The sequence below is a fragment of the Astatotilapia calliptera genome, chromosome 23, assembly GCF_900246225.1.
Source record: "Astatotilapia calliptera chromosome 23, fAstCal1.2, whole genome shotgun sequence".
Lineage (NCBI taxonomy): Eukaryota > Metazoa > Chordata > Actinopteri > Cichliformes > Cichlidae > Astatotilapia > Astatotilapia calliptera.
The window spans coordinates 11,633,249-11,660,414 of NC_039323.1; the positions used below are offsets into that span (position 1 = coordinate 11,633,249).

The following is a 27,166-nucleotide window of genomic DNA, read 5'->3' on the forward strand; positions in this document are numbered from 1 at the left end:
TTTGTACAGATGAATGTATCTAAGAGTTCACAATCGAAGCAGCGTTTTTATGAATTACTCAAATGAAAAACTGACAGATATGTGACACACACACTCACCCCTTTGTCATGACATCTATGACGTTAGTAAATATTGATCGTTTCAGGAAGAACTGGGCATTTCAGTGTCAGATGAAATGCGGGAGGAAGGCCTGGTCTTCCTAACATCACAAATTTAACGTTCAGCCAAAGTGTAGTTAGGCAGCATTTGGCCACGATGACAGCACAGGTGTCTCTCCTGTCCATCAAAACTGTCTCCAGTGCCTCCGTGTTTCTTTACTGTTCCTATCTTAAGATGGGAACAGTAAAGAAAATTCATCAAATACTTCAAGATGGGCTGGAAGATGGTTTTGACGGTGCTTGATTTTCCCCGTTCCTCTACCATTAATAGTTTGAGATTTAAAAATTTCAGAGGTGCAAAAAAAAAAAAAACCATCCAGTTTAAGAAGGTAGTAATTAGGTAAGTTGATTTAGTGTGCCCGACTGGAAGCACATCAGCTGTTTGTGACCAACTTAAAAATCTAAATACCAGAAATGATGACGTTTTTAAACCTTGGCATGACACTCGCAAAATATGAAGCACGCCTCAGTGAAGCTAGTCCAGGATTCAGCTGCTGTTGCTGTAACCGTGTGTGGGCCCACATCTCCCTCTGCTGGGACGGAGCTTCCCCTGCATCATTACAGTTCCTCGTTTTACAGTCAGTGAATGTAACAAAACCACGTCTAATTAGTTACCTGCTGTGGGGTCTACCTCTGCAGGTGTGACGTGCTGTTTTGTTATTTGTTTTAAACACGAGGCTGTGCACTTTAAACAATTATGTCAGCAATAAATGTGCATAAATTCTCCATTTTCAGAATGGTTTAATGAACATCTGGAAAAATACAAATATTCAGTTTTCTGACAACATGGCAAACAAACTGTCCATTTCAGAACCTGACATTATCAATAGAAATTCCACCATGCATACTCACCCCTTTCCAGTTTTTAAAAATAACTACTTATGCATCCCTCCACCAAACACACGCCACAAATCATTTACAGTAAACTGATCATTCGGCTTGCTGTACATGCCATGTACCTGTAGACGACTACACGATAAGGGAAAGGTGACTCCCAAAAGACTTAATTAAGGCAGCAGAAAGTAAAATGACATTTTATTTGATGACATTTATGAATTGTAAAGCCCCCTCAACCCCGCCGCACAGACTTACATTCACAAAATGTATGTGTGGGAATACACACGTCCACACATATTCATAAACTATAGGCATGCAGACATGGATTATGTGTGTTGTTCTGAAGTACCTGTTCCTATCTACATGCTCTGCTGATTGGCAATGATTTGACCTAAAAGCACCAAGCCTCTCGCGTGTCCGTGATCCAAGACTGGGTGTGTCTCTGTCTGCAGCCTCCTCATAACTTCTCACTGGCAAGGAATGAAAACATGTCGTTAGAGACAAGATATAAAGCAAAACAATAAAATGGAGACCCTGGACACGTGCAATTTTTGCACCAATATTACAGTGTGTTGCATTTGTTAACAAATAGTAATGCACATATAAAGCGTGCTTCATTTTGAAGGAAAATAATATAGTAATCAGTAAATGTGGAGCCCTACACAGTAGTTCTGGAGGCATTTCAAACACAACCACCTCTGAAGGTAAAAGTTATATTTATAATGTAGACAAATATGTTTAATAACAGCGCATGAGTGTCTAAGTAATGGTTTGAAATTTTAATAACTGGTTTGTTCACTTTCTTGATGAGAAAACTGACACCATTCATGCCTGTGCAGTAAATGCAGCCTTTAAAGAAGCATCCATGCAAGAAGCGACTATAGAAGCGGCAATTTAGTGAAGCAGGGAAAGTCAACTTCACTTGAAGAGATAAAGGGTGTGACCCGAAATGAATAAACTAAAGGTAAACATACGACAGGCAACCAGAGCCTAAAATGTTTGCTAACAACTAACAAAGTGTAAAAGCGAATGCTACAGTTACACCAGGAAAACAGTGGTTGGAGACAGCCGAATGACTACAATTAGTGCAACCGTGTCCAATGAACTTGTAATCTTGTTGGTTCGAAGTCAGGGATCAGGTCTGCATCACTTGCAATCAGTTTTTCCCTTCAAAGCAACTTTGGAGCACCTAGAAAAGTTGCTTTGAAGATGGCAACAGACTGCAAACGTTTGCAGACACGGTCAGGGATAAAACTTTTGAGACCGGGTTAGCAATTCGAGCCGATCTGTGATAATAATACACTACTAAATCAAAAATCGCGAATCTGTTGCTGTTGCAGACTGGCTGAGTAGCACCGACTCAGATGATTTGAAGACAGGTTGCCTCCCACCAGGTGACCTGTTCTGCCACCTCGAGATCGAAAGTGGTCACCCAGATGTTTTATGGTGGGGAATGCTCAACATCTGGGTCAACAGTTGGTCAAATGTGAAAAAGTTCAACGCAATCACCAGGCAACCACCAGCTTTTCCTAGTTGCAAAGGAGGCTGTCTTATGTTTGCTCTTCTATAACTGAGCAATAAGGCTGACCAAGTAACAAACAACATTTTGTTTGTTTATATGTATAAAACCCAAAGCAGCTAACCAGCTTTTGGACGTAGCTTCATATTTTTGACACGAACACCTGTGTCGCCACAGGAGGGAGTGTGAGAAAAAGCTCTGGTGTGACATCTGTGACAAAAACAGGATGTGATAAGCCAAAGTGTTGAGCTGTTGTCAAATGTGTTTGGCAGCATTAAACACTAAACGCTGCATCTGAGCTGACATTAACACAGACCAGACCGCTAACTGGGAAAAAAAACTGATGGTGTTTACACCCAGTCTGAGTCCATCACATTGAATTTCAAGTGTAAAGACTTATTCAAACTCAGGTATAACCTTTTGCTTTCGCAGAGAGCCAGTGTTTGGCAAGCAAATCGATATATCTCTTGGAAGACGACACAGAGTATCCGTTCGCTCCATTACAGCTCCCAGTATTCTATTTTAAATTATCCACCCTATCAGTCTGAGTACTGTATATAATAATTAGATTACCTGTCCAGGTGAGATAGGACCTCACAAAGCTGGGTAAGCAGGGCACGGTGTTTATGAGGGTTGCCCTCGAGCACTCCGCTGAGACGACTCAGGTATGAATCCAGATTTCCAAGAGATGCTGTCTCCCCAGTACCTGTTCAGGATAAATACAGAACTGACTGCAAATTTTTAATTTTGATCATTTCAGACGAGACTCTAATATGTATAAACTAAACCTTGCTGTTGCTATAGCCACATGTTTAAAAGTCAGGAAAAAAGAGAGATTCAATAACAGCAGCATTATCTAATGTTTTGCCCTCCTACTGCATTTCCCTTCATGAGTCTGACCCAAGCAATGCTGACCTGGCAAGGGCACCGATGAGAGACTGTTGACCAGTGTGTGCTTAATGGCCATCAAGTGTTGCTGGAGAGCCTGGGTACGTTTCTCATCTTGCCCCAATTCAGCCTCCAGGCGCTCTTTAGCATTGTACATGTCCTTAATGTGCCGCTGCAGCACTGCATTCTGCTCCTCAAACTCAATGTTGGCCTTACGGAGGCGTCGCAACTCTGCCTCTCGAGCTGAACGCAGAGAATAAAAATAAAAAGAGTTTGACGGGCTTGGAAGTTTAATCGAGAATGTCCGATTACCTAACAGAGCAACGGCACAGTTCTGTCTTAACACTACTAGTCAGGCGCTGTCAGTTCCTCTGTTACCTTTGTTCTGATCGAGGAACTCTTCGGTGAAAATAGGAATGTCAAATCTGTTTGAGAGGTCAGAAGCCTAAAACAGAAAGAGTCAGCAAATGGACAACTGACGGGAAAGTGACACCGAAGAAAACAGTAATAACTGATTAGAGCGTCACCTACCTTTGTTAAGGAGGATCCTGAACTAGTGCCGATAACTGCAGATGGTGTGTCTTCTAAAAAAAATTGTATGTGCATTACATACAGCTCACATAAGACAGAGCAACTCTAAAGCAGTAAGCAGAGGGTAGTTGTTACCTTTTTTGATCCTCTTGTCTTGTATTTTAGCACTGGTGATCTGATAGGCCTCAGTCTGCTGATATTCCTTCAGTTCCTGGGCATACTGCATCTTCTCTCGTTCCGCTTCATCCAGATAACGCTATTGGTATACGAAATATGTTCAAATACAACAACACCCTGTGCAAAACATCACTAAATATCCAGCTGATGACGTTATTTTGTGTTATATTGAACAATCTGCATGTGCATGGGACACTTTTAAAAGCTACCTGTTTGTCCATCGGAGCTAATCGTGTCCACTCTGCTCCGAGTCTCTTGGTGATTTCTGGGAAAGGTAAATCAGGGTATCTGGCCCGCATATGTTCTCGCCGTTCATTCAGAAAGCGCACATATCCTGTAACAGGTGCCTTGGGACCATTTGGCAGCACCTTCTTCCTTTTCTTTCCCTTCGGCCAGCCTCTTTTCTTGGGCTGCAGATGGATGAAACAACAGTCTCAGAAAGGCAAGGACAGTCTAATCTAACTCCTCCTGATGCAGCTAGTGACTGCCTTAATAATCAGCTAAGATCCACTGGCTCTAAAAAAAAGAACATGGCAGCAGGGCTCAGGATTGCAAATATAGATCTGAACAAACCACGAGGCTTTTGGAACTATGCCATTTGGACCGATGAGACCCAGGCAGAGATGTTTGTCCATAAAACACAACAACACATTTGGTGCATATCAGCACAAACACCTCAAAACATCTGTAAAGCATGGCAGAAGAAGGGTAATGATTTGGGTTTGTTTTGCAGTCAATGAGTCAACTATTGACTCCTCTGTATATTAAACTGGGTCATGCAAAAGGTCAATGATCCCAAGCACAGCAGCAAACCTTCAACAGAATGGCTGAAAAAAAAAAGCATGGTGCTGCAATGGCCCAGTTAAAGCCCACATCTAAAGAGCATGCAAAAACAGTGATGGAAGAGACACAGAAAAGCACTCCATCAAGACCCTGCTGGCAGACTAATGAGTCACAGTGTGTCCTTAGTTTCAGGACCCTCCATGGAGTCCAAAAACTTTTTTTTAAAAACCTGAGTGTACCTGCTGAAGCAAAGTATTTAACCAAATATGAACACCCTTATTTTCCCAATTAAAAGATTTAAATGAAATTGACTGCATCAAATCCAGTCCACTTTAGTCAGCTGCAGCGGTGCTCACCTCTTCTGGGGGTTGATCCGCTGTCTGTGAAGCTTTGGGCTGATGTGATGCATCACTCTGCTCTTGTTTGATCCCTCCCATGATCTGTGTCCGTGCAGCTGACTCTCAGAATAAAAACGTGTTTATCCGTTAGAGAGTAATTCCGTGGGGAGAAATCTGTGCAGAATTAGAAGGTTTAAGTAGTGTACAAAATATATTTACTAGCATCGATTATAATTAGCTATTTCCCCACAATAACGCCGATTTTCAAGCTAACCTGACTGCTAGCAGTTCAGTGTGGCTAACGTTAACTAGTCGCAGCTCTCACACACGCACATACACAAACAACGGGCAGAAATCTACACAATAAAAGATAATCCACACCGCCACACCGCCCACCCTTCTGGTGGTAAAAATTAAAATCAGACACTCCTAAAAGTAGAAGTGTTTCTTCACCACGGAAAATTATAGATTTTTACAAATATATTTCTACTTTTTGGATTTTATTACTCACCCGATAATGAATCCCTCAGCCAAACAGGAAGAACAGCCTGCCTGTCTCCTGATTGGTCGATAGGGAGACTCGTGATTGGTTGGCTGGTCGAAGACCCCCGCTCACCCCCCCCCCCCCGTTTCCACCCAGAACCAGTATGCGCCGCACTCAGATCAGATGGAATAAATACAAAGGCAGGGTTTTAAACATGTTATGAATTTTTAAAGAGCTGTAAGGGCAGGACGAAAATAGAAGTAGTGACGTAAGACGCTTTGTCGTCGTGTAGATATGGTTGGAGTTGTGTAAGTTACGTACTTTTTTTTACAAAACAGCTTAACACAAGCAGTGTTTATCTTTATTTTCTACTCTACAGATCTCCTACATGATTACTTCTCTATTGCTGTAAGGCTGACAGTAAAAATGTTTTCCACTGTGGCTCTTAGTTCAGGGTCGCCTAAACCGAAGCATTCACCACTATGTGACACATATCAGTGAAACATGCGCACAACGTGGCCATAGGACCTTTTCGTACTTTTTTATTTTAAGTCTTCACCGGAAGTTCGTTTGCTATTCGCTTGGGCTTCTTGTCAGCTGTTGGTCGTGCTTTCCACGTCTGCTGTAAAATCCATTACGTACTTTGGTGTCCTCTGGTGGTCATATTATGTAACTGCTGGTGTGTGCACATACAGGAAAGGTGGTTTTCAACCTCTGTTATAAAATCCTGCTTGAAGCAAGTCTGGCAACTCGACAGCCATCTTGACAAGCATCCGGGGACCTGTTTAGGCAGTTATTTTAAAGTTTTACGTTTTTTAAGCATTCTCGTGGATACCACTGCTTGAAAACTACTTACAGAAAATCCGCTGCAGCATCTGATGAAGAAAACCTAACTCGAACTTTGATGCTTTAAAGATCTTTTTTTTTGCTTGGCATCTTTGCTGTTGTGCAATTCTCTCCCAAATCTCTTTTCTAAAAAATTTCTCTCGCTTGTTGAAATATTAAGTTTACTTCTTAATAGAAATAATACTTTGGCATATAATCATAACAACCTGCCCCATATCCCTTAAGAAAAAGCAGGGAAATGTACTCGAATTGGATTAATCAACGTGAAAAGCACTCTTTCTACTTTTTGTGGTGTTGGTCAAGGAAATAGGTCAGATTTTTTATTTATTAAAATGCTGTGAAGCCGTGCATGTGAAGTGCAGGACCCTCTTCAGTCATTCGTGATTTATCTTTGTTGAGGATCATCACTAATTCAAAGATGATGTGGGACACAAATTTATTTAATAGCAACTATGTTCCAAGCAGAACTCGCAAACGGTCACCAGCTGGCATTAGAGGAGTGCTTACGTCAGATATTCCTTACTTCGGTTCAAAACATATCAAACTACTTTTTTGACAGTTTATAAAAAACATAACAGATTTTTAACATTGTTTTTCCTTTCTCTCTTTTTTACTCACTGACTGAACAGAGATTCAATGGAAGATTACTAAAACTGTGTACCATTAAATTCACCAAAATCAGTCAATGATGCAATTTTTGTTTTTTTTACACTTGTGCTCTTTAAATATCAAACATCCTGACACTTAACTGGCAAAGCTCCTTTTTGTGCATCCGTATTAGATTTTATTTTAATTTCTAAAGTCTTAACCAGGAGATTTGCAGCCAAATAAGGCTTTAGGTCAGTCAGCCTGCGGTATTTGAATGACAGACCCATTCATACTTTTCTAATACTCCTTCAAAAACACAAGTCACAGGACTTAGAAAACAGATAATGTCCAGTGTTGCATCAAGCCTCACAGAGTAGTTTAAGGCAGGAAGTCTTACTAACGACAAGTTTTCGTTGTGACAACTAAGCCCCGCCCCACCGAACGCTCTGGGTGTGGCTGTTATGCAGCGCTGGAAATGCAGGAAAGCCACTTTGCTCATGCTGCAACAGATGAATACACCCATGTGACATCTAAGTTGGAGAACCCATGTCCACCAGACAATAAGCAGAGCAGGCAAATCTCTGTACAAAACCATATCGGTTATATACTATTAACTGTATGCCAATAAATATGTGTATTTTCCCCATAGGCTTGAAGAGACATTAACTAGATTTCAAAGTTCTAAACTGCAGTACAATAAAATCAAACAGTTAACAAAATGCTCATGGATGTACACACCCACCCACCAGTCTTTTTAATCTTCAGAGTATAAACTGCCATCACTTTATCCTATTAGACATGTGGAGTGCTGCACATTAAAGAATGTTGTCTCTGGCCAATAAGTTTGTTTCAGCTCCCCAGTTTGATTTTTAGATGGTAGTCAAAAGTAAATATTTGTGCCAAATGAAATTGCTTTGAGGCACTGAGTAATCACATTTATGGGAATGGGATGGACCAACAACCAGAACACTGTCTTTAGCCACAGGTGTTGCTGGCAGCAGGGGTATATAGAAAAGAAAGAAGTACAGGCCAGGCTAAAAGCAAATAAAGAATAATCATTCCAAATTCAACATTTTCACCAGATTTACGAGTGGGCAAAACAAAAAAGAAAACTACCCACACAATCATCCCCAATAAAGAAAGCAGCTTGATACATAAAAGTTTTTATTTTCTTTTATTTATCGTTTACAATTTTTGTAGTCATTTCTTAATTATTGTCAATCCTTTTGGCAAACATTAGTGCTCACTTTGTTCTGTACAGTCCGGTCCCACAACGTAGACTTAAATGTGTTGAGCATGGAGGAATGAGACAAGTGCCAAGAGGGGTGTCCAAGCTTTTACAATTTGTCCAGGTAGTTGTCCAAGGCTGGGACACCTTCTTTGAGACCTTTACGTTTACGTGTCTCAAGGACAACTACACCAGGCTTGGATGTGGCATCCAGTGGGTTTCCAGGGAGGATCTGCCAATGGTCAAACACGCACTGTGGGAAGGCCTGGCCACCAGTGTTGGAACGCAGGTCAGCTGTGAAACCTGGTGACAGAAAGTATTATTTAATACCTCGTATACTCAGAGTATCACATGACTTGAAAAACACATTTTTCCCCCCTGTTGGTCACATCTAAATATTAGGGGTGCAACGATACACAAAATTCACGGTCCGGTTCGATACTTTGATGTCACGGTTCAATATTTTTTCGATACAAAAAAAAAAAAAGAAAAAAAAAAAGAAAAAAAGTTCATGCTTTTTTAATTTGTCATTTATTAAAATTATAAATGTATATTTTAACTCAAAAGTACAGTTTTTAAATTTAATGTTGCTGAAACAACAAAGTAATAAAAAAAATAAATCTCTGATCGAGAAATCACTCATCTTTGGAAAAGAGAGTTTATTACAGAGAAATGGCTCTTTCCAAAATAAAAGCTATACTATACGCTTCCTCTGGGCTATAGTCTCAGCAGCATATTAAACATATCAGGTCCCCATAAGGAGAATCATGTGCTAACGGCTGTCTAAATTACTCTGGTAAAGTTTGTAGCATGCGTGCTTGTTGTTTTTGTCTGCTTCCACTTGTCTTTGCACTAGGATGATGTCGGCGTAAATGTGCTGTCATATTCGTTGTGTTCCCACTAGTGCTGTCAGCGTTAATCTAGTTGAAATGATGTTAACGCCACAACACGGCAAGTCTCTGTTAACGAGCTACCGCAGATCGCCCCGTGTGTGGGGCTGGACGGCGTCAACACATTAAGGAGCTAACTGCGCTAACGCACTAGTTCCCACCAATGTAATTGAACATTGGCACATCCAACATACTGTTTTACTTTTGTCCATGACGCGCTTACCTTCAGGGTCATATGTCACATGAAAACCAAAATAGTTCCAAACGCCAGATCTGAATGAGGGTGGGGGAGGTTCAATTTGCCATGTTGCAAGGAGAGCTTAACTTCTGTCTCGCTAGCTTGCCCTGCGCTCAGTGAATCTGCGTTCGACTATTCCGCCTAGGCTGCACTGTCGAGCGCAGATCCACTAAGCGCTCAACACAGACAGCATTGTCAGAAGGAAAGTTGATAAAATAAATTAAAAATTTTGTGTTGTTCGATACATGTGCGTACCGAACCGAAAGTACTGTATCGAACGGTTCAATATCGATACGAGTATTGTTGCACCCCTACTAAATATAACACAGCTTCAGATTCATTTTAAAATACAGAAAACAAGCAAATTTTCACCTGTTGGTAATTTTTGAACTTGGGATTGAAACCTGAACATAAATTAAGCTTAGATGATGATGCCGTTTGACTCTTCAGAACAAAAGAGGACTTACCAAATGACTCGTTGACAGGCAGGTAGGCCTTGATGACATACATAGGTGTTCCCATGACCCTGGACTCCTCGAACACATGACCACGCCTCCTGGTCAGCACACCGTAAATCCCACCCATTGCACCTTCAGGGCACTGTGGAGCAAACAGATGGTGAGTGGTACCGACTTCAGTTTGTTTAATGCTATTAAAGTGAGCTGTGATAAAAAGACTAAAATCAGCATTACTAAACTCTGTAGTGCATTGAAAGGTGTGGTAAACTCGTTCAACAAGATTTAGAATTAAAGAGATTTACAAGGTTTAGCTGGCAGCAACCGTCAGCCCTGCAACTCAACCATTTAAACTGTATTATTAGAGACTCTGCTTTAGTCAAAGTTGGGTACTTATTAAGCAATGAAATACTTCATCTCAGCTAATTTGATTCACTGAACCAGAATACCGAACTTTTTTTTTTAAACCTTCTGGCTCCCTTTTAAACGTAGCAGTCTATCAAAGTGTTAACTGCACCAACACCGAAATCCAAGTATTCCGTACTTCACTTTTAATGACTTTAATAACTGTAGTATTTTTTTATTTTTCTGTCCCGTACAATCCACCTATTGACACAAGCTTTGGATATAACTTTCCCTGTGCCATTTTCCACGAGCTACGAATTGGAAACTAAAACATCACAGGGGAAAAACACTGACCTGGATCTCGACAAGGTAGACGGGCTCCATAATTCTGGGCTCAGCTGTGAGCTCACAAGCATACAGAGCTCTGCGGGCTGTGGGGATAATCTGGCCACCACCACGGTGAATAGCATCTGTATGCAGGGTCACATCATGGATGTCGAAGCGAATGGCACGCATGTTCTCTTCACAGAGGACACCCTGAAAACATTCAAACACCACTTTTAAACAAATATCCATGAATCACTGGATAGAACGTTTTTAAAATGCTTATATTACACTCACGAGTATACTCTCAAGGCTCTTACCTCCTTGGCGGCCCACTGGAAACCAGCGACAACACTGTCCTTGATCTCATTGAGGTACTGCACTCCCTTGGTAACATCCACCAGCAGGTTGGGGCCAGTTCCATCAGGACCGAAGCACCAGATTTTTCTGGCCTCGCCGACGTCCCATTCGTACTTGTCAGCAAGGTAACGGGCACGGCCCTTGAGCTCCTGACGAGAGGTAACGTCACCCTTCTCAATGTCTTCTGCCAGGCCTTCCTCGAAGGGACGGGCTTTCATGAACAGACGGTTGTGCTTGTTGGGTGACTTTGACAGACACATGATATCTGACTCTGCACTGACTGTCTCTCTGTAGGACACCACAGGATCAGATTTCTGGAAAAAAGTGTTAATGCACAAATGTTTAGAGGGACATATCAAAATAACGCCTAAATATCTCATCTGTCGTATAAACCTTAAGATTAAGTGCAGTGCTCTTTTACTTAAATTCAATATATTACCTTGATTGGAATGCAGGCATGATCCTCCTCCAGATCCTTCAGACAGATCTCCAGGTGCAGCTCTCCAGCTCCAGCAACAATGTGCTCTCCAGACTCCTCAATGATGCACTGCACCATAGGATCAGACTTGGACAGACGCTTCAAACCCTCCACCAGCTTAGGCAGGTCAGCGGGATTTTTGGCCTCCACAGCAACTCTGACAACGGGGCTGACGCTGAACTTCATCACTCTCATGTTGTGTGCCTGGTCGTAGGTGGTGATGGTGCCTGTCTTGACGAGGAACTGGTCCACTCCAACCAGACCCACAATGTTACCACAAGGCACATCTTCAATGGGCTCAACGTAACGGCCCATCATCAGAATGGTCCTGGTAGAGATCAGAGCAGGACAAATCAGTTCTGGCCTACCTACCTCACAAATTTATTGCCAATAATTAATTAAGAAGATGCTGAAACCAACCTCTGAATTGGCTTCAAGTAGAGGTCGTCCTTCTTGCCAGGGACGAAGTTTGGTCCCATGATGCGTACCTTCAGGCCAGTGGACACAGACCCAGAGAACACACGACCAAATGCATAGAAGCGACCCTTGTCACTGGTGGGGACCATCTTTGAGATGTACATCATCAGGGGAGCCTTGGGGTCGCAGTTCTTGATACCTAATGACCATTAACACGCAAAGCAATGTCAAGCTTAAAAATAATAATCCAACGACTAAAATTCTGGGTTATTTTAAGCAGGTGTTTCAAACAATGTCAACTGCTTGGTGCATGAGCAAATTTGAAATACATCAGCTGCATACCCATGGCAGCCTCGTCATCTCCAGGTCCTTCATAGAGGAGCTCACAACGGTACTTCTGGGCAGTGACAGGTGAAGGCAGGTGAATGGTGATCATTTGCAGAAGGGCTTCTCCAGCGGGCAGCCAGCGGCGCATGACAGCCTTCAGGAGAGGCTTGCCCTCCTTATCCTTGTCCTCATTATCCAACTTGATGTCCATCTTCTGGATCAGTTTGGCAGCTTCATCCTTTCTGAAGTTCATGATGGCATCAAACACCTAGAGGGAAACCATTTATATTAGTTCAGTGCAATTTATTATGAACATGCTAATAAAGCATCTGCGCCTGCTCAGGCTTAAGGTTGTCATCACTGATTAGTCAGGTCAAAGTGAAGAATGTTTGAGTCATCACATGCAGGCATACAAGGCAACTTTTATTCTGACTAAGGCAGACTAACAAGTACATAAGGTCGGACCGCCAGTGTTGCCATTTCTTCTTCCAGTTAACCCTTTTTAAATATTTAAACATTATCAAAGGTTTCATACCTTAAAGATGGGATCCAGAACAAGAGCACAGAAGGTGCGGGGGTACTTTTTGCCATCGGCTCCAATTGCAGACTTGACGAACTTTCCATTTGCTGTGTCATAGTACCTAGAAAAGAAAAAGTGTAATTAATCATTACAGATACACTAAAAACATTTATATAACAGAAGCCACTGTTCATTTACTTTATTAAATTAGAATGTATAAAAGCAAAAAAAAAAACCCCACCCTGTGCAATTTCCCATCATAACCTTATGCTCAGAATCACACTTTAAACTCTGCACAATTCCCTCTGAAATGGTCTCTTTAAGAGAGCCCCCATGCACTCAATCTGACATCTCGACAGCCCTCAACACTACAGCTGAGGTTCTATGTATTAGAAACGCACCTATCACCCCACAGCTTCTTCATCATGTCTTCCACCTTCTTGCAGCGCTCAACGGGTGTCATCTGGGCGTTGCCCTTGGCAGCAAACTTGGCTGCATACATCTCAGCAAACTGCTTGAGGGTGAAAGCCCAGCCATGGAGGCCGGAGCCAAAGCCAACGGTGCCGAGGACTGGATCAACCTTGAAAGTGAGACAACAGTATATCAGCAACTGTGCTGAGTACTCAGACAAACGGACAAATCTTTGTTCCAATTAAAACGTTCAGACTGCTACGCACCATGATGTTACCCATAGGTCCATTTTCATCCTCGCCATAGGTGGAAATGATTACGTTGACAGACTCAACAATACGCTGGAAGGTCTGGTAAAGGTCTTCAGGTTCAAGCTGCAGCTCCAGCAAGGCACGGTCCATCTTGTTCATCATCAGGACTGGCTTAATACGCTCGCCAATAGCCTGACGGAGCACAGTCTCAGTCTGCACACAGACGCCTAGTAGGGACACATAATACGACAACTAATTGAAGAGCATGTAAAGTTATAAATCTTATTTCAGATAAGCAAAAAAAGTATCAAGGACTGTGCTGGCACAAGTCTTCCTTTGGTGTGTGAGCATATTCTTAATGCATGGAAACAATTTACTCTCAGTTCTTTAGTCATGTTGACTGTAAACTTGTCCTGAAACCCAATGCCAATACTCATCTCTCCTAACCAATCTAAACACAAACACTAAAGCAGGTCACTATTAAATAGCTGGGCTACAGCTAAAAAAATATCTTGCAGTTCTACTACACCTAGTATCTTATTTTTTGTGGTCTTGGAACTGGCAGGTGAAAATGTTAAAAGCCCACAAATATTTGGTTTGGCTCTTACCAGACACGCAGTCCACCACAACCAGGGCTCCATCAGTGACACGGAGAGCAGCAGTCACTTCAGAGGAGAAGTCAACGTGCCCTGGGGAATCGATCAAGTTGATCAAGAAACCAGAGCCATCCTTGGACTGCTTAATGAAGGCGGTGTCATTTTCACTCAGCTCGTAGTACAGGGAGATAGCTCTGCAAGTTAAGACAAAACATTTAATTTTACCACAAATTCTGTGCTCAACATAGCCCAACATACCACATAATGACCAAATACTACAATACACTGTACAGGTATTAAGAAAATTGAGCTCTATATGAAACTGATATGAGATTCTTTAATCCCAGCACATTTGTTGTCTTAAATTTAAAAATCTCACATCAATTAAAATGCAAAAAAAAAAAAAAAAAAATCCTTACGTTGACTTGATGGTAATGCAGCGCTCCTGCTCATCTTTGCGGGTGTCTGTGAAACGGGTCTCTCCAGCACGAGCTGAGGCAATGATGCCAGCCTTTGACACCAGGGAATCTGTCAAAGTTGACTTTCCATGGTCCACGTGCGCAATCACGGACATGTTACGGATGTTGGCCTTCTTGTCCATGATGGCACGGATCTGGTCTACGGTGAAGTTCACCTGAAGGGACAGAGTCAAGATTAGACCATTTAACACATGTCTGATTTTCTTGGCCCTAAGCTTTAAAATAAAAATAATTTAAGAAAGTGAGTTGAAAATACAATGTTGTGATTATTTTATTTTGATTCTCCTGTTAAGTGCAGATGAGGTTAAAGGCATCATTTGTGACACCAACTAATGTGGGACAAGATACTAAAGACGGGATAACGGTAAAAGTGCACCCCCTTTATGTCCGTTATTTTAAACAACAGGCTCTGTGGCTCACGCTTTGTGTAATTCTGCTTAGTATACATGGATCGTTCATTTGCTACATCTAACAATAACTGCGCCCTCAGCCCTGTAAAAATGTTGCTTACATAAGGTAAACTCAGCTGTGCTGCACTTCCACCCTGGGCGTTGGGTGTCCGCCATCATCAAAGATGACGTTACTGTTGTCTACGTTTGGCTTAAAAAAGTATCCAAGTCGTCTGCCCCGGGTTTTATCCAAATATCGATTTGAAACCATCATATTTAAAAAAGTATCACCTTACTTAAAAATACGTTGGCAAAAGGCTGTTAAAACACAAACACCCGGCATAACGTCGGCGTGAGCAGGCCACGTGTACAGACTTTGAATCCATGCTAAATGCTAACGCTGACAGCGCCGACGTACCGGCAAATTATTCCTACAGATCAGAACGAGGTCAAGCTCACTTTTTAACCATTTGGCTTGACCCATTACGTTTTCAATTTTCAAAAGCCTACTCATATCTTGGTTCTGTGACATTTGTATGGCCATAAGTGACAATTTACTGGAACGACGGCTAACGATGCCGCAAAACGCAGTCGTTGTAAAGTTAGCTACATTAGCGGTTACAATTTATCATTTTAACCTTTAAAAGAGTCGGGAGAAACGTTAATCCTTCCACGGAGGCACTAACGTAGGCAAATAGATATGCATGATTTAGCAACATTTTCAAACTGCCTTTAGTCAGCCTTCGCGGGCCTTGCAGGCCACCGGCAGATAACAAAATGGTTGCCATTTTGATCAGAGCACAGACCACACACACTATTATGCAAGTAACAATACATCCTTACAATATTCACATACTCAACTTAATATTGACAGCGAGGAAAGCTTATGTGCCCAACAATTCATTACTCAGTTTAAAAAATAACATCAACTCACCATTTTGACAGATGGTTTTGGATTCTCTTGGTGGAGAAAAGAGACAAGGAATTTTACACTGCCCACCTCACGAGGGCATAGGCAGGGAAGAGGGCGCTGACGTCAGAAAATAGCGCTTTATACTGCTTGCGTCAGCCACATGCGTCATCACGTAATGGTGCATTCGATAAGTTGAAATCGGGCACTCGAACTTTCGTTCCATGCACAAAATAAAGGAAAACGTGGCTCAATTTCCAGCTGCTTCCGGGTGCTTTCATGCGATTTATATGTTATCACGATAGTTTACACTTGGCGACAAAGGAAACACAGGACTGTCCAGTGTAACCATGCTCTAAACACAAACAAAAACACATCCAGAGATTTCGTCTTGTAGTGTAGCTCGATAACGGTAAAATATTTGCCTCTTTCACTAACAAGGTCAGCAGGAAAATAAAGTGAGTACCAGTCATACAAATACTAAATTTAGATATGTTAACAGGTAAAAATAAACAAATTAGGATAATCAACAATAAAAACAACACTGTTAAAAGTAAAAGTCCACAGGTCTCCAGTGTAGTCCTTACAATATGAAATACAACAGTGATAAAAATAAAGAAATAAAACATGAAGTTAGATTAAAGAAATAAAAAAAGGGCAGCTATTGTGCAAAACAGCATCCCAAATGGCACTGGTAAAGAGTATACACTAAAGACAGAGTTTTTAGAAATTATAGCTGAAGATAATCCTCTTAAAGGCAGAACAACATTTCCCAGAAAGGAGACAGTTAATACGATGTCCTGTCTTTATCATTTTAATATAGAACATACTCTCGGTAAACTAATTTAAATGATGATTTATAATCTTTTGTCAATTATGGTTGATTGCCTTTGTGAATGGCTGGATGGTTAATTATTTCTTTTCCTCTAAAAAAAGATGGTCCATTAGATCAGCATTATTTTCTTGGCTGCCACCGAGATCCCCCCAGTTTCCCGAGTTAAAACTTAAGAACCTTCTTAAGAACTTCATTCGAAATTATGAAATCCGACTTTCCAGCTGTCTTCGAATGCAGCAAAATGTTACCCAATGTCAGTTAGAGACTGAGTAGTTTGTTTTGGGGATTCATTAAACCAGTTTTTGTTTTAAACATTTTTTTGATGCAAACATATAAAAATGATAAATGTGAAGTGGGTCACTGAGGTGTCTCAGTCTGTCAAATATTACGGTTGTTCTTAAAATGGTACATTTTCTCACTTGTTATGTTGTTTTAATATTTCTGTTATGAATACAATATAAATCATTGCATTTACTCAGAGTCACAGCTGTTTTGGGAAGGTGTTAAACAACTACCTGCTACCTTTATGCTACCTTTATGTGTTTTATCGAAGCCAGTGTCAGGTTTCAGTGTAAGCACAGTGGAGCAGCTGTATGTCTAAGGATACACATACAGTATTACTATTGTCATAAGTTTGTTTTCATTGAATATAAGAATCTTGATTACATTTGAATGGTATTTTCACACAGAATGTGTACAAACCTTGGGCTTAGAAAAGTGGCAGTGGACAGGTTATGGGGCGGCTCACCCTAAAGTACCAGCTGGATGCCCCCTGTGACCACTGCAAACTAGCCCTGAACCTAAAACTATCCCTGAGCAAAGTGTTAGAGTTTTAGTGAGAAAAAATAGGAAAGTAGGGGAAAAAAATAGTAATTAATAACAGAATTAAGACAAACCCCTAAATATAGAGAGGACAATCTCAAACAAGAGGAAATAGAAAGAGTATTATTGGTAACTAACCTGTTGTCTTTCTCTACAGTTTTTGAGTGTTCAAGTTCTAAAACAACATGAAAATTACGAATAGGTGTGACTGTGAACAGCTGAACAGTTTCCAAGCACATCCGGTGCTGAGTTTGAACATGTAAATAGGTCTATGTTGTACCAAGCATTTTATACATTTCTGAGTTATGAAATTATGTTACCTGTATCATGTAACATAATTTAATTGTTACTTTGACTGTTATTTTGACCTTGTTACTGTAAAAGAGTGGACTTGTGTAAGGACAAGAAAGACATTGTGGACAAAACAGGACACCCCCCAATAATCTTTAGTTACAATATTATAGTTAGTTAAATGGTATGATTGTTCAAATATGTATTTTCTTTGATTGTTGTAAAATAATGTGTGCCCCAGTCTCCAAAAATAACATAGTGCAGGAAGGGTAGTTATTCCTCCGTTACACCACAAGAGGGAGTATCGTTAATGTGATGTTGTTGTTTTTTTTTTTTTTTATCCAGTAGATGGCACATCAGTTCCAGGTTTTAACACAGAAGCCTACTCAGATTTACTCATATCCATTATCATGATTGTCATTTCTATTGTTTTTGTATGTGCCACTCACCTGTTATACAGGCAACCCGAAGATAGAGCAACAATAGCTTTGTTCTAATTAATAAATAATTGATGGAATTGTGAATCCTTAACCCCTAATGATGATCTTCATCACTAGTTGTACCACACATTTCTCACTGGCATACATTCTGCCTATATTGTTATTATTGAATCTGTTTTTTAAACAGGTAGTCTCACTGAGATCATTGTGACACCTCGATTCTTTTGTTTTTTTCAGTCCTTGTTTTGTATTGTAAATTGTAAATTTGGTGCGTTGCATGAGATAATTGTCCTCTTGTATGACAATTACATCTTAGCAGTTTATATGAGGTGCTTGTCCTGATATGCTGTGTTTAGTTTTCACCAAATCTGTTGCTATGCAATATGACCAAACATCTCCACTTGGTGTTGTATTTTTTTTGCCAGAGCCAGAGGCCAGAAACTTCTTCTGGGCAACCCTTTCAAATGAAGCCTGCTTGTTTAGTCTTATTCTAATGAAATTTAACATTTAGCGTGTTAACTGACGGTTGTAGAATGTGGGATACAGCTCTTGGGATTTTGCATTGCATGGTCTGATTATGGGGTGATCTTGGGTGATTTTGTTCAGTAGCACCTGACTACTAACCAACCACTTTGTATGGATGCAGTAAGGATATACTCAAGGTTTAGTTAATGTAAATGCATAAAATAATAAATACATTGAAGCAGCGTTAACAGAATTATCCTCTAAAAATCAAAACAAGCATTAAAAAAGGTATGAAACTACTCTTCGAAAGGGTATTTTTTAAAATATAAAATAAGTGGAACAGTGGTTGCCTGACAGCAAGAAGGTCCAACTTCGCCATCTACCCGGGGCCTTTGTATGTGGAGTTTGCATGCTCTCCCCGTGTTTGACTGTGGGATGAAGCAGGGTACCTGGAGATGAACCACTCAAAGACATGCAATTAGTACAGTTAGGATAACTGTGACTCTAAATTGGCCATAGGTATGAATGTGAGTGTGAATGGTTACCTCTCTCTGTTTCAGCTCAGTTTTTACTTATAATCATGGGCAAATAAAGACCCTGGTGTTGTGTTGGATTATACTTGACTGATTGCTCCAACCAGTCCCCAGAAAACAAAGTATTATTCTTATTTTGTTCGTCATAATTGCAGAGCTCTTTTCAATCTTTGTGGCTTTCATGTGCGTACAGAGAGCTGCAAATAACTTTGAGGGGAAAACAGCCAGAGAAGCTGTGGCTGCTATCCTGTTTATATTCAAAGGATATGTTTGTTTAATCTCCCATGGCAATAAACTTGAATGATGAATGTTATCTTTGTCGAAATCCACAATCCACAAATCTTATTTATAATTCATCCATTTTCCAGGTTATGCCTGCAGTTCTGCCTGAACTCAGAAGCTTATGTAAATGCATTTATTGCATTCACGTCATAGTGTGCACGTTTAAAATTGACACCTTTTTACAATGATAATGTGTGAGGAAATAATTCATGAAGAATTACATGATACCCATCGATAGATTGAGCTCTGCATGAATTGTACAGACATGCTATAGCCCTAAAAAGCATTGTTTAAAGGGCTTAAAAATTCCACTATAGTGGAAGGAGATGAGCGCTGGGGGGATGACTGTTTTAATAACGGAATTAGAAAACAGTTACGCCTAACATGGACATGGACACACAGGGACAAACAAAAGCACACAGAGACACGTGCATACACATATAAAAACACACACACTCACTCACACACACACACACGCTGTACCAGTCTGACAGCATTAATTACCTCTGAGGACAACAAGTAGGCTGTGTAAAATTTTCTAATTTAACATACCTGTGCTGCTTCTCAAGCCTCGTGCTGCTGCTCCCATTGGGCTGTCATATCTGTGAACAACACTCAGCTGAATGACTGGCAGGGAGAGACGACAGGCAGTTGAGCTTGAGTAACTGGACATGCATTGAAATGACCCCAGATTTTTACAGGTGTATGGTTTCCTATCACATCAGACATACCTGGCAATGGTTTTTGTTAAAATTCAAATTTTTTTTAAGGAATATTATTCCGCTAATACTTTCTGTGACACTAGTCTGAGATGCCAAATCCAGATATTTCCTTTAGTTTGACCTCAGAATAATCAGCCTCACTTTGCTCTCTTAAGCCTTAACCTTTTCTTTCATTTTCATTTCAGGGTGATTAAATCTTATTTATGATTACAGATAAGCAATCTTATAAAAAAACAAAATGCACTTGAAGTTGATGTTGAAGCTTGTTTCAAGGTAGATGGTCTTGATTGGAAGCACTGAACTTTACATGCAAGGTGAAATCCATTAGTTAGACTTCTCGTCAGCTATAGCTGAATAATACATCCATTATAAGGCAATCCAAGAACAATGTCTTTGAAACTGATTGAGTTACCGAGGGCGACTACTGCTTTTTTTTTTTAAAGAGAAAATTAACATTTAATCACTCCAAAATAAGAAAATTACACAATTATTTGAAATCTATTTGTTGCAGTGGACACATTTTCAAGATATCTAAACATTGATTGTAAAAAAAATGCCTGTTTTTGTCTGATATGATGAATTCATAGAACGGGGGAAATGTGGATGTCATAAAATCTTGCATGCCAGTTTCCGTCCAAAACGATGAAATCAGGTGATCTTAACATGTATGTGGACACTTCAATGCTAGAGTAACTAAAGTACTGACAAGAAAGACATGAAACATAAAGTGGCTTGAGCCACAAGGTGAACAAACCCAAAGCAAAATTCAAAAAGCCAGAAATGTTCACTGACCAGAACATTTTCATTTCTGCCATCACACCTGAAAAATAAAAGTTCATAGGCCGCTTAAGGTCATCTTTGGTAATCCCAGTGTCCTTTGGGTGCTGCTTCCTCGAGCATGTAATCTACATTATTTTAGTGGGTAAGCAAAACCATCCAAGTGATCTCACTGTAAGTCTCCAGCCTCTAGTGTCAGCTGAGGTAGCCTGAAGGCTCTCTGTAATGCTGTAAAAGATGTATGTGTAGATAATGTTAGAGAAATATATCAATAGATTTTTAAGAAATATTAAATATACCAATGGATGAATAGCAATACAATAACAATAATTAATTCAGTTCAGTTTTACCAATTTCAAATGCCGTTAGCCCATGTGACTTATAGTCTGCTGGTGGCTCTGTAAAGGTAGGAAAAACAAGGTACTTTGAGCTTGTCGTAGTATTGTGAAGCAAAGATGCTAACAGCTGTAATGCTTCACTTTGCTACATGTGCTATTTTATGCTAATGTTTAGCAGGTATGATGCTCATCATTTTGACAATTTTAGTAAAGTGTGTTATTTGGAATAATGTTCTTTACTTAACAAGAAGAGAGAATAAGCAGAGGGAAAGTCTTTGGGCCTCATCTGTACTGGATTACATCTCCAAAACTACAGACAGTGTCACCACCCAGAAATGGGTCACCATGTACCCCAACCAGAAGCCTTGGATGAAGTGGGATGTTCGTCGCCTCCTGAAGGCCCGCAACACCGCCTTCAGGTCAGGAGATGCACACGCCTACAGCCAGGGCTGAGCTAAAGAGGGGTATCAAAAAAGCCAAACACCATTACAAAAAGAAGGTAGAAGAACACTTCTCCAACTCCAACCCCCGACACATGTGGCAAGGACTCCAGACCATTACAGACTACAGGACCACCAAACCCTCCCCTGCATCCTCTGATGTCTCCTTTCTCAATGAGCTCAACAACTTTTTGCTCGTTTTTGCTCCTGTCCTGTTTAGTGGCTGCACCATACCAGACTGTGATGGAGGAGCACAGGACAGACTCAATGACCGCAGTGTAGAACTGGATCAGCAGCTCCTGTGGAAGCCTGTACTTCCCCAGTTGTCTCAGGAAGTACATCCTCTGCTGGGTCTTTTTGAGGATGGAGTTGATGTTGGTCTCCCACTTCAGGTCATGGGAGATGGTGGTACCCAGGAACTTGAAGATCTTCACAGTCGACACAGGGCTGTCTGATATGGCGAGGGGGAGGCAGAGTTGAGGGATGTCTCCTGAAGTCCACTGTCATCTCTACAGTTTTAAGAGTGTTCAGCTCCAGATTGTGCTAACTGCACCAGAGTACCAGCCGCTCAACTTCCTGCCGGTATGCAGGTCACCTTCCTGAATGAGGCCAATGACGGTGGTGTCATCTGCAAACTTTAGGTGTTTAACAGCCGAGTTCTTGGAGGTACAGTGATTAGTGTAGAGGGAGAACAGTAGTGGTGAGAGGACACATCCATCCATATTTATAGTTATAGCATATTCATAACATACCTATACCATGTACTAGAGATGGCACGATACCACTTTTTTATGTCCGATACCGATACCGATATCATAAATTTGGATATCTGCCGATACCGATATGAATCCGATATAGTGTTTTTTAATCAACAAAACTGTTTTTTAAAATATCTTGCTGCATTTTGCAAGTCTGCAAGTTCATACTCAAGTTTAAAACAACAACTACACTAAAGCTATTCTGTTATACCTGTATACAAAAAAAAAATATTTCATAGTTCAGCAATACTGATCAATCTAATAAACTTAGACCTACACCATCCTCCCTATTCTGGTATTTTAAAGAGTACTTAGCGTAAATATTAAGCAACCTAACTAATAGGGTTCCAACTCCCAGCAACAACAAAAATAAATAAATAAAAAATAGGGAACCACCCCTCACACTCCACCTCATGATGCTTAATCGACGTAATCAACCTTAATTTGATGCAGTGTGAAAAAAAATGCACAGAAATCAATTATTTTTCAAGAAATATTAAATAGATTCAACATCTTTCTTCAACAAAATTGCAGACTGCACAGATGGTACCTTCCCAAAGTAAAAAGTACTATAGCTTACTAGGGTATATATATTAGACTTAATAGTCACTATATACAGTAATTGACTTCTATTCATTTTACATCAAATTAAAACTTTGGGTGTCAGATAATTATTTATTAAAAGCTAGACATTTTAAATGAGAATAAGAAAGAAAAGTATGTCTTTGTGCCCCCTTTTCCCTGTTAATGCCCTATTGGCCCCCCTGGCTAAACTTTGCTAGATCCGCCCCTGCACAGTTACCAGCCGTCAGCTAGAAAAAGATCCTGGTGTAGAAATTAATATTAAATAAATTCTAACAACAGCTTATCAAGCTTAAACGTGCTGCTGTTGTTCAGCCGCTGGTTTGCTCTTTCTGGCGCAAAGTGGACCAAAAACAAAGGAGAGACAGACTCGGGACAGAAAAGCCGATCAGCTGATTTAAGCAGTTTCACGATTGAAGTAGCAGCCGGAGAGCGAGAGGCAGTTGCTCCATATATCGCTTGTTAAGCTTAACGTGGGAATGCTTTACAAACATTCAGAGATGGACTTACACACTTGCTTTACTTCTCTCGGGGATAACTTTGTCGGAGATGAAATGCCAGGTTGCTAGCGAAGCTCCACATGCTATCCAGACCACCGACAGGTCCTGCATGCCACAGCTGCTCTATCACGTGATGCATACATTCTGAGGTGAGTTACGCGTGTTGCAAGTTTTGTGAGGTGCTTTCGTGATATTTAATGGATCGGATTACATTTTTTATTTTTCTCCGATATCCGATCCAGTAATTTAGGTCAGTATCGGACCGATACCGATACGTAATATCGGATCGGTCCATCTCTACCATGTACATTGTAACATATCCATAATAGACCCACATTTTGTACCCTCATACCTATAACAGACCCATTTCTGTAATATATCTATATATCTATATTATTGCTAATATATATTTTGTAATTCTTAGTGTATTGTCTGTCTCTGTTAATGTTTGTTTATAATGGAGCACTGTAATGAAAAATATTTTCCCTTAGGGATCAATAAAGTATTCTGATTCTGATTAATATATCTATATTATGGCAAAAGCACTTCTGGATGGATGCAAACTGACATGGTTTGCACATGCCCAAACCATGTCAGCCTTCTCTACCCAACAAAACAAACAAACAACCAAAATGACAGATTTATTTGTGTCTCTTTAAGTTGCTTGAATAAAGAACCGATGTTGTCCTTTCTCTCTGGGCAGAAAAAAAATCATTACGTGCACGGCACCCAAGAGGATCCTGGTCAGTAAAATGTAAACAGAGGCTGTTTTGAGCTGTTTGAACAACACTGCTGTGATAATCGCTCTACTACAATGCCCGCTCCGCTGTGAAGTTTGTATTTAACGCTCTGTGTATGTGTCCCCTTCAAAAAGCACTTCAGTCATTTCATGTCACTGTTTAAGTTGCATTTTTGTCCCCGATGCCAACTCGTTCTGCAGTTTGAGTCAACAGGATGTTCAGGTTGTGCTTGTAGGACTGAAACAGCTGTTAGAGCACTGCAGTTTAGTGTTACCAGATTTCCAAGCAGATACTTTGCACAACTCACTTACATGGATTGAAATCACTCTCTGTCGGTGAAACCTTTCTCCAGGTAGCATAAAGAATGTAACATGTGTTGAGCAATGCACTCTGTTGACATTTTAAACAGATGTTCATATTTATTAATGTGTTTAAGTTGGTAAGACAACAATGTCTTTTGTCCTGTCTTCCTCCCCTGAACCCTGATCAGTCACAGCAGATTGCCACCCCTCCCTGAGCCTGGCTCTTCTGAGGTTTCTTCCTACTAAAAAGGAGTTTTTACTCTCCACCGTCACCAAGTGCTTGCTCACAGGTGGTCATCTGATTGTTGGGGTTTTCTCTGAATTAATGTTGGGTCTTTACCTTGTAGTGTAAAGCCCCTTGAGGTGACAATTTTTTAAAAACTCTAACCAGTCTGCATTAGAAGGCAGGTAGAGTCTCAGCAACAACAGCACGCCATACTTTTGATTAGGAAACTGGAGTCTGACTCTTGTCTGGGACAATTTAACATTTCTAATTACGATGCATATGTGCTGGTATTTAATCACAGAGCTTATAGACTGATGTTTAATCACAGTGGTAATATGCTGATATTTAATCACAATGCTTACATGCTGATGTTTAATTATTTTGCTTACGTGCTGATGTTTAAAGGGTGTCCAGAGACCAGAGAAATCAATAGAAAGGTGTGTGTTAGTTAGAGTCTGATATAATATCTCTATAGTTTTCCCTTATGTATATAAATGGCTGTATTTGCTTTCCGGTGGCAAATGTTTTAATGACAAACTTTTTTGTTTTGGGACTAGAAGAAAATCCACTAGTTCACAGTTAGGTTTGTCAAAACCTACACTTGGCAGGGAAATGGGGAATGAGAAATGAGATTGGGACAAAAGCAGAGGACAGGATCAGTGAAGACAGAATGGGCGGGAAGCAGAGGGAAAAGATGACAGAGAAACAATAGAGAAGAGTAGGCAGCGGAGAGTGATGGGAGGATATACCAACATTATATCATGCAGCAGGCACTGATTACAAAAGTAATGGCAGTAGTTAACAATAGCTGACAGTTTGCATTTTAACTCATCTCACATTTTGCATTTGTGGGCATTAAGTGACTGAATGCAAACAGCCTTAAAAAGGCACTTACATGAAAAAAAAAGCACTGTGATTTAAAAGTGACTCATGATCTAATTCTGGCAGGACACTTTTTCTCTCTTTCAGAGCGATGCCAGCAAAGAGGCTTTACTGAAACGCGGCATTAGACACATATACTGTGCATGCAAACTCCCTTTAGCAAAATGTCAGTTACACCTCTTGAGCAAGCACTGCCACAAATGGGTTTCTTGGTAATGCTTTCAGTCTACCTATTAGCATTTCTTAGCAGAATAGAAATCTTTAATTTATGCTCTAACATTCAATAATGTACTTAAGAAACTCCAGATTATATAACTACACGTCACACTCACTCTTTTCCTTATGTCCAATTAGCAAATGATGTCTTTGAATTGCCAAAGAAACTGCTGTTTAGTCAAGGTGCAAGTTTAATCTGGCACCCTTTTTTATCACTGCTGTTTATAAAGGGTGGAGAATTTTGTTGTTTTCTTCCTTGAATGAAAAGTCTAGTTGTGACAACGCTAAACTTTGAGAGCTATCCAGTGCTACTACTCTGTAGACTCAACTACAGAGAAGTTTCAGACTATTTGAAACTGCAGGGTTTAAAACATCGAGACATGGTCTCCGAGATTGAAAGACTCAGCATTCTGCTCGAGCATACACATTCATCAAAGCAGAAATCCATTTATGTAAGTAGCTGGGATCCCAGCGTCTTTACTGACACTAGTCTCAATAGACCAAGGCAAGCTGAAGGAAATCAAAAACAACAAGAGTTATTTTGAGATCAAGTGCAGTGAACGCGGCAACAGACTGAATGCTATAACCATATGATTTATAACTGAGTACATAAAAATGTGCAGCAGCTTTCTACACGGCTAATGTATCGTCTAATCCTAAAATATCATGATTATGTAATAAACTGTATTTTAAAGCCTACATGTTGAATGCAGTCTGCTGTCTTTGGCAGCTGAGCTTTTACAGCAAAGGCTTTGATGTAAAAGACCTATTCAGTATAATTCCATTGTACTTGACTTTATTCAAATGATTGAGGCATTCTGATTGAAATGCTAAATCACTGGGATGACTTCATGCCAGTGATTTTACTTTTCAAATTTCAGCAGATGCTAACACAATTGTGTGACATAATGGTTTTTTCTCATAATGTTGAATTTCCAATTTTTCATAACGTGGGCTGGTTATCTAGCACGGAAAAGCCTAAGCCATCTACAGGAGCAGTGCTGTGCAAACAGAGAATGATGTTTGTTTCCAGAGGGATAAACGTATTACTGTTCCTGGCATGTAATCAGAAGTGCACAGTTGCAACGATTTTGGCGTGTCGTGGTCCTCCAGCCCTTCTTCTGTCTGTCTCTGCTCTGTGCTCTCTCACTCTCCTGTGTGTTTTGGTTGTGCTTGAATTAACCACGCCTCCGTGTCGTGCCAGTACACCCGACATTGACCATCACACCTGTGGCTCATCTGCTGATT

General features: G+C 40.5%; 2 protein-coding genes and 1 non-coding gene across 4 annotated transcripts; all 3 read right to left on the bottom strand.

Annotated features, from left to right (window-relative positions):
* Positions 1–882: 882 nt before the first annotated feature.
* hmg20b (high mobility group 20B) lies at positions 883–5,827 on the bottom strand. Of its 2 annotated transcripts, none has more exons than XM_026159956.1 (9): positions 5,743–5,827; positions 5,250–5,405; positions 4,320–4,520; positions 4,069–4,189; positions 3,934–3,986; positions 3,781–3,847; positions 3,430–3,645; positions 3,088–3,220; positions 883–1,465 (listed from the first exon to the last, which is right to left on the bottom strand). In XM_026159956.1, exons 2-9 carry the CDS (start codon positions 5,328–5,330, stop codon positions 1,453–1,455), a joined length of 885 nt encoding a protein of 294 aa, XP_026015741.1. In that variant the 5' UTR covers positions 5,331–5,405; positions 5,743–5,827; the 3' UTR covers positions 883–1,452. The 2 variants fall into 2 exon arrangements, with proteins under 2 accessions (XP_026015741.1, XP_026015742.1); XM_026159957.1 differs by lacking the exon at positions 5,743–5,827 and adding an exon at positions 5,506–5,714.
* A 2,469-nt stretch (positions 5,828–8,296) lies between these two features.
* Positions 8,297–15,898, bottom strand: LOC113016085 (elongation factor 2-like). Its single transcript, XM_026158616.1, has 13 exons — positions 15,792–15,898; positions 14,409–14,623; positions 14,002–14,183; positions 13,409–13,620; positions 13,133–13,311; positions 12,747–12,852; positions 12,227–12,479; positions 11,888–12,083; positions 11,429–11,795; positions 10,950–11,303; positions 10,660–10,842; positions 9,973–10,105; positions 8,297–8,680 (listed from the first exon to the last, which is right to left on the bottom strand). Exons 1-13 carry the CDS (start codon positions 15,792–15,794, stop codon positions 8,487–8,489), a joined length of 2,577 nt encoding a protein of 858 aa, XP_026014401.1. The 5' UTR covers positions 15,795–15,898; the 3' UTR covers positions 8,297–8,486.
* Positions 12,549–12,616, bottom strand: LOC113017066 (small nucleolar RNA SNORD37). The gene has a single exon (XR_003271395.1). It is a non-coding gene; the product is annotated as a small nucleolar RNA SNORD37 (small nucleolar RNA).
* Positions 15,899–27,166: the final 11,268 nt, after the last annotated feature.

Coding starts and splice junctions, on each gene's coding strand:
- LOC113016085 (XM_026158616.1), bottom strand. Junction 13,312..13,408: donor GACCTATGGGTAACATCATG/GTGCGTAGCAGT, acceptor CTCACTTTCAAG/GTTGATCCAGTCCTCGGCAC. Junction 10,106..10,659: donor TCTACCTTGTCGAGATCCAG/GTCAGTGTTTTT, acceptor TTTGCTCCACAG/TGCCCTGAAGGTGCAATGGG.
- hmg20b (XM_026159956.1), bottom strand. CDS start 5,330: ATGGGAGGGATCAAACAAGAGCAGAGTGATGCATCACATCAGCCCAAA. Junction 3,848..3,933: donor CAGGATCCTCCTTAACAAAG/GTAGGTGACGCT, acceptor TTTCTGTTTTAG/GCTTCTGACCTCTCAAACAG. Junction 3,646..3,780: donor GTTCCTCGATCAGAACAAAG/GTAACAGAGGAA, acceptor CTCTGCGTTCAG/CTCGAGAGGCAGAGTTGCGA.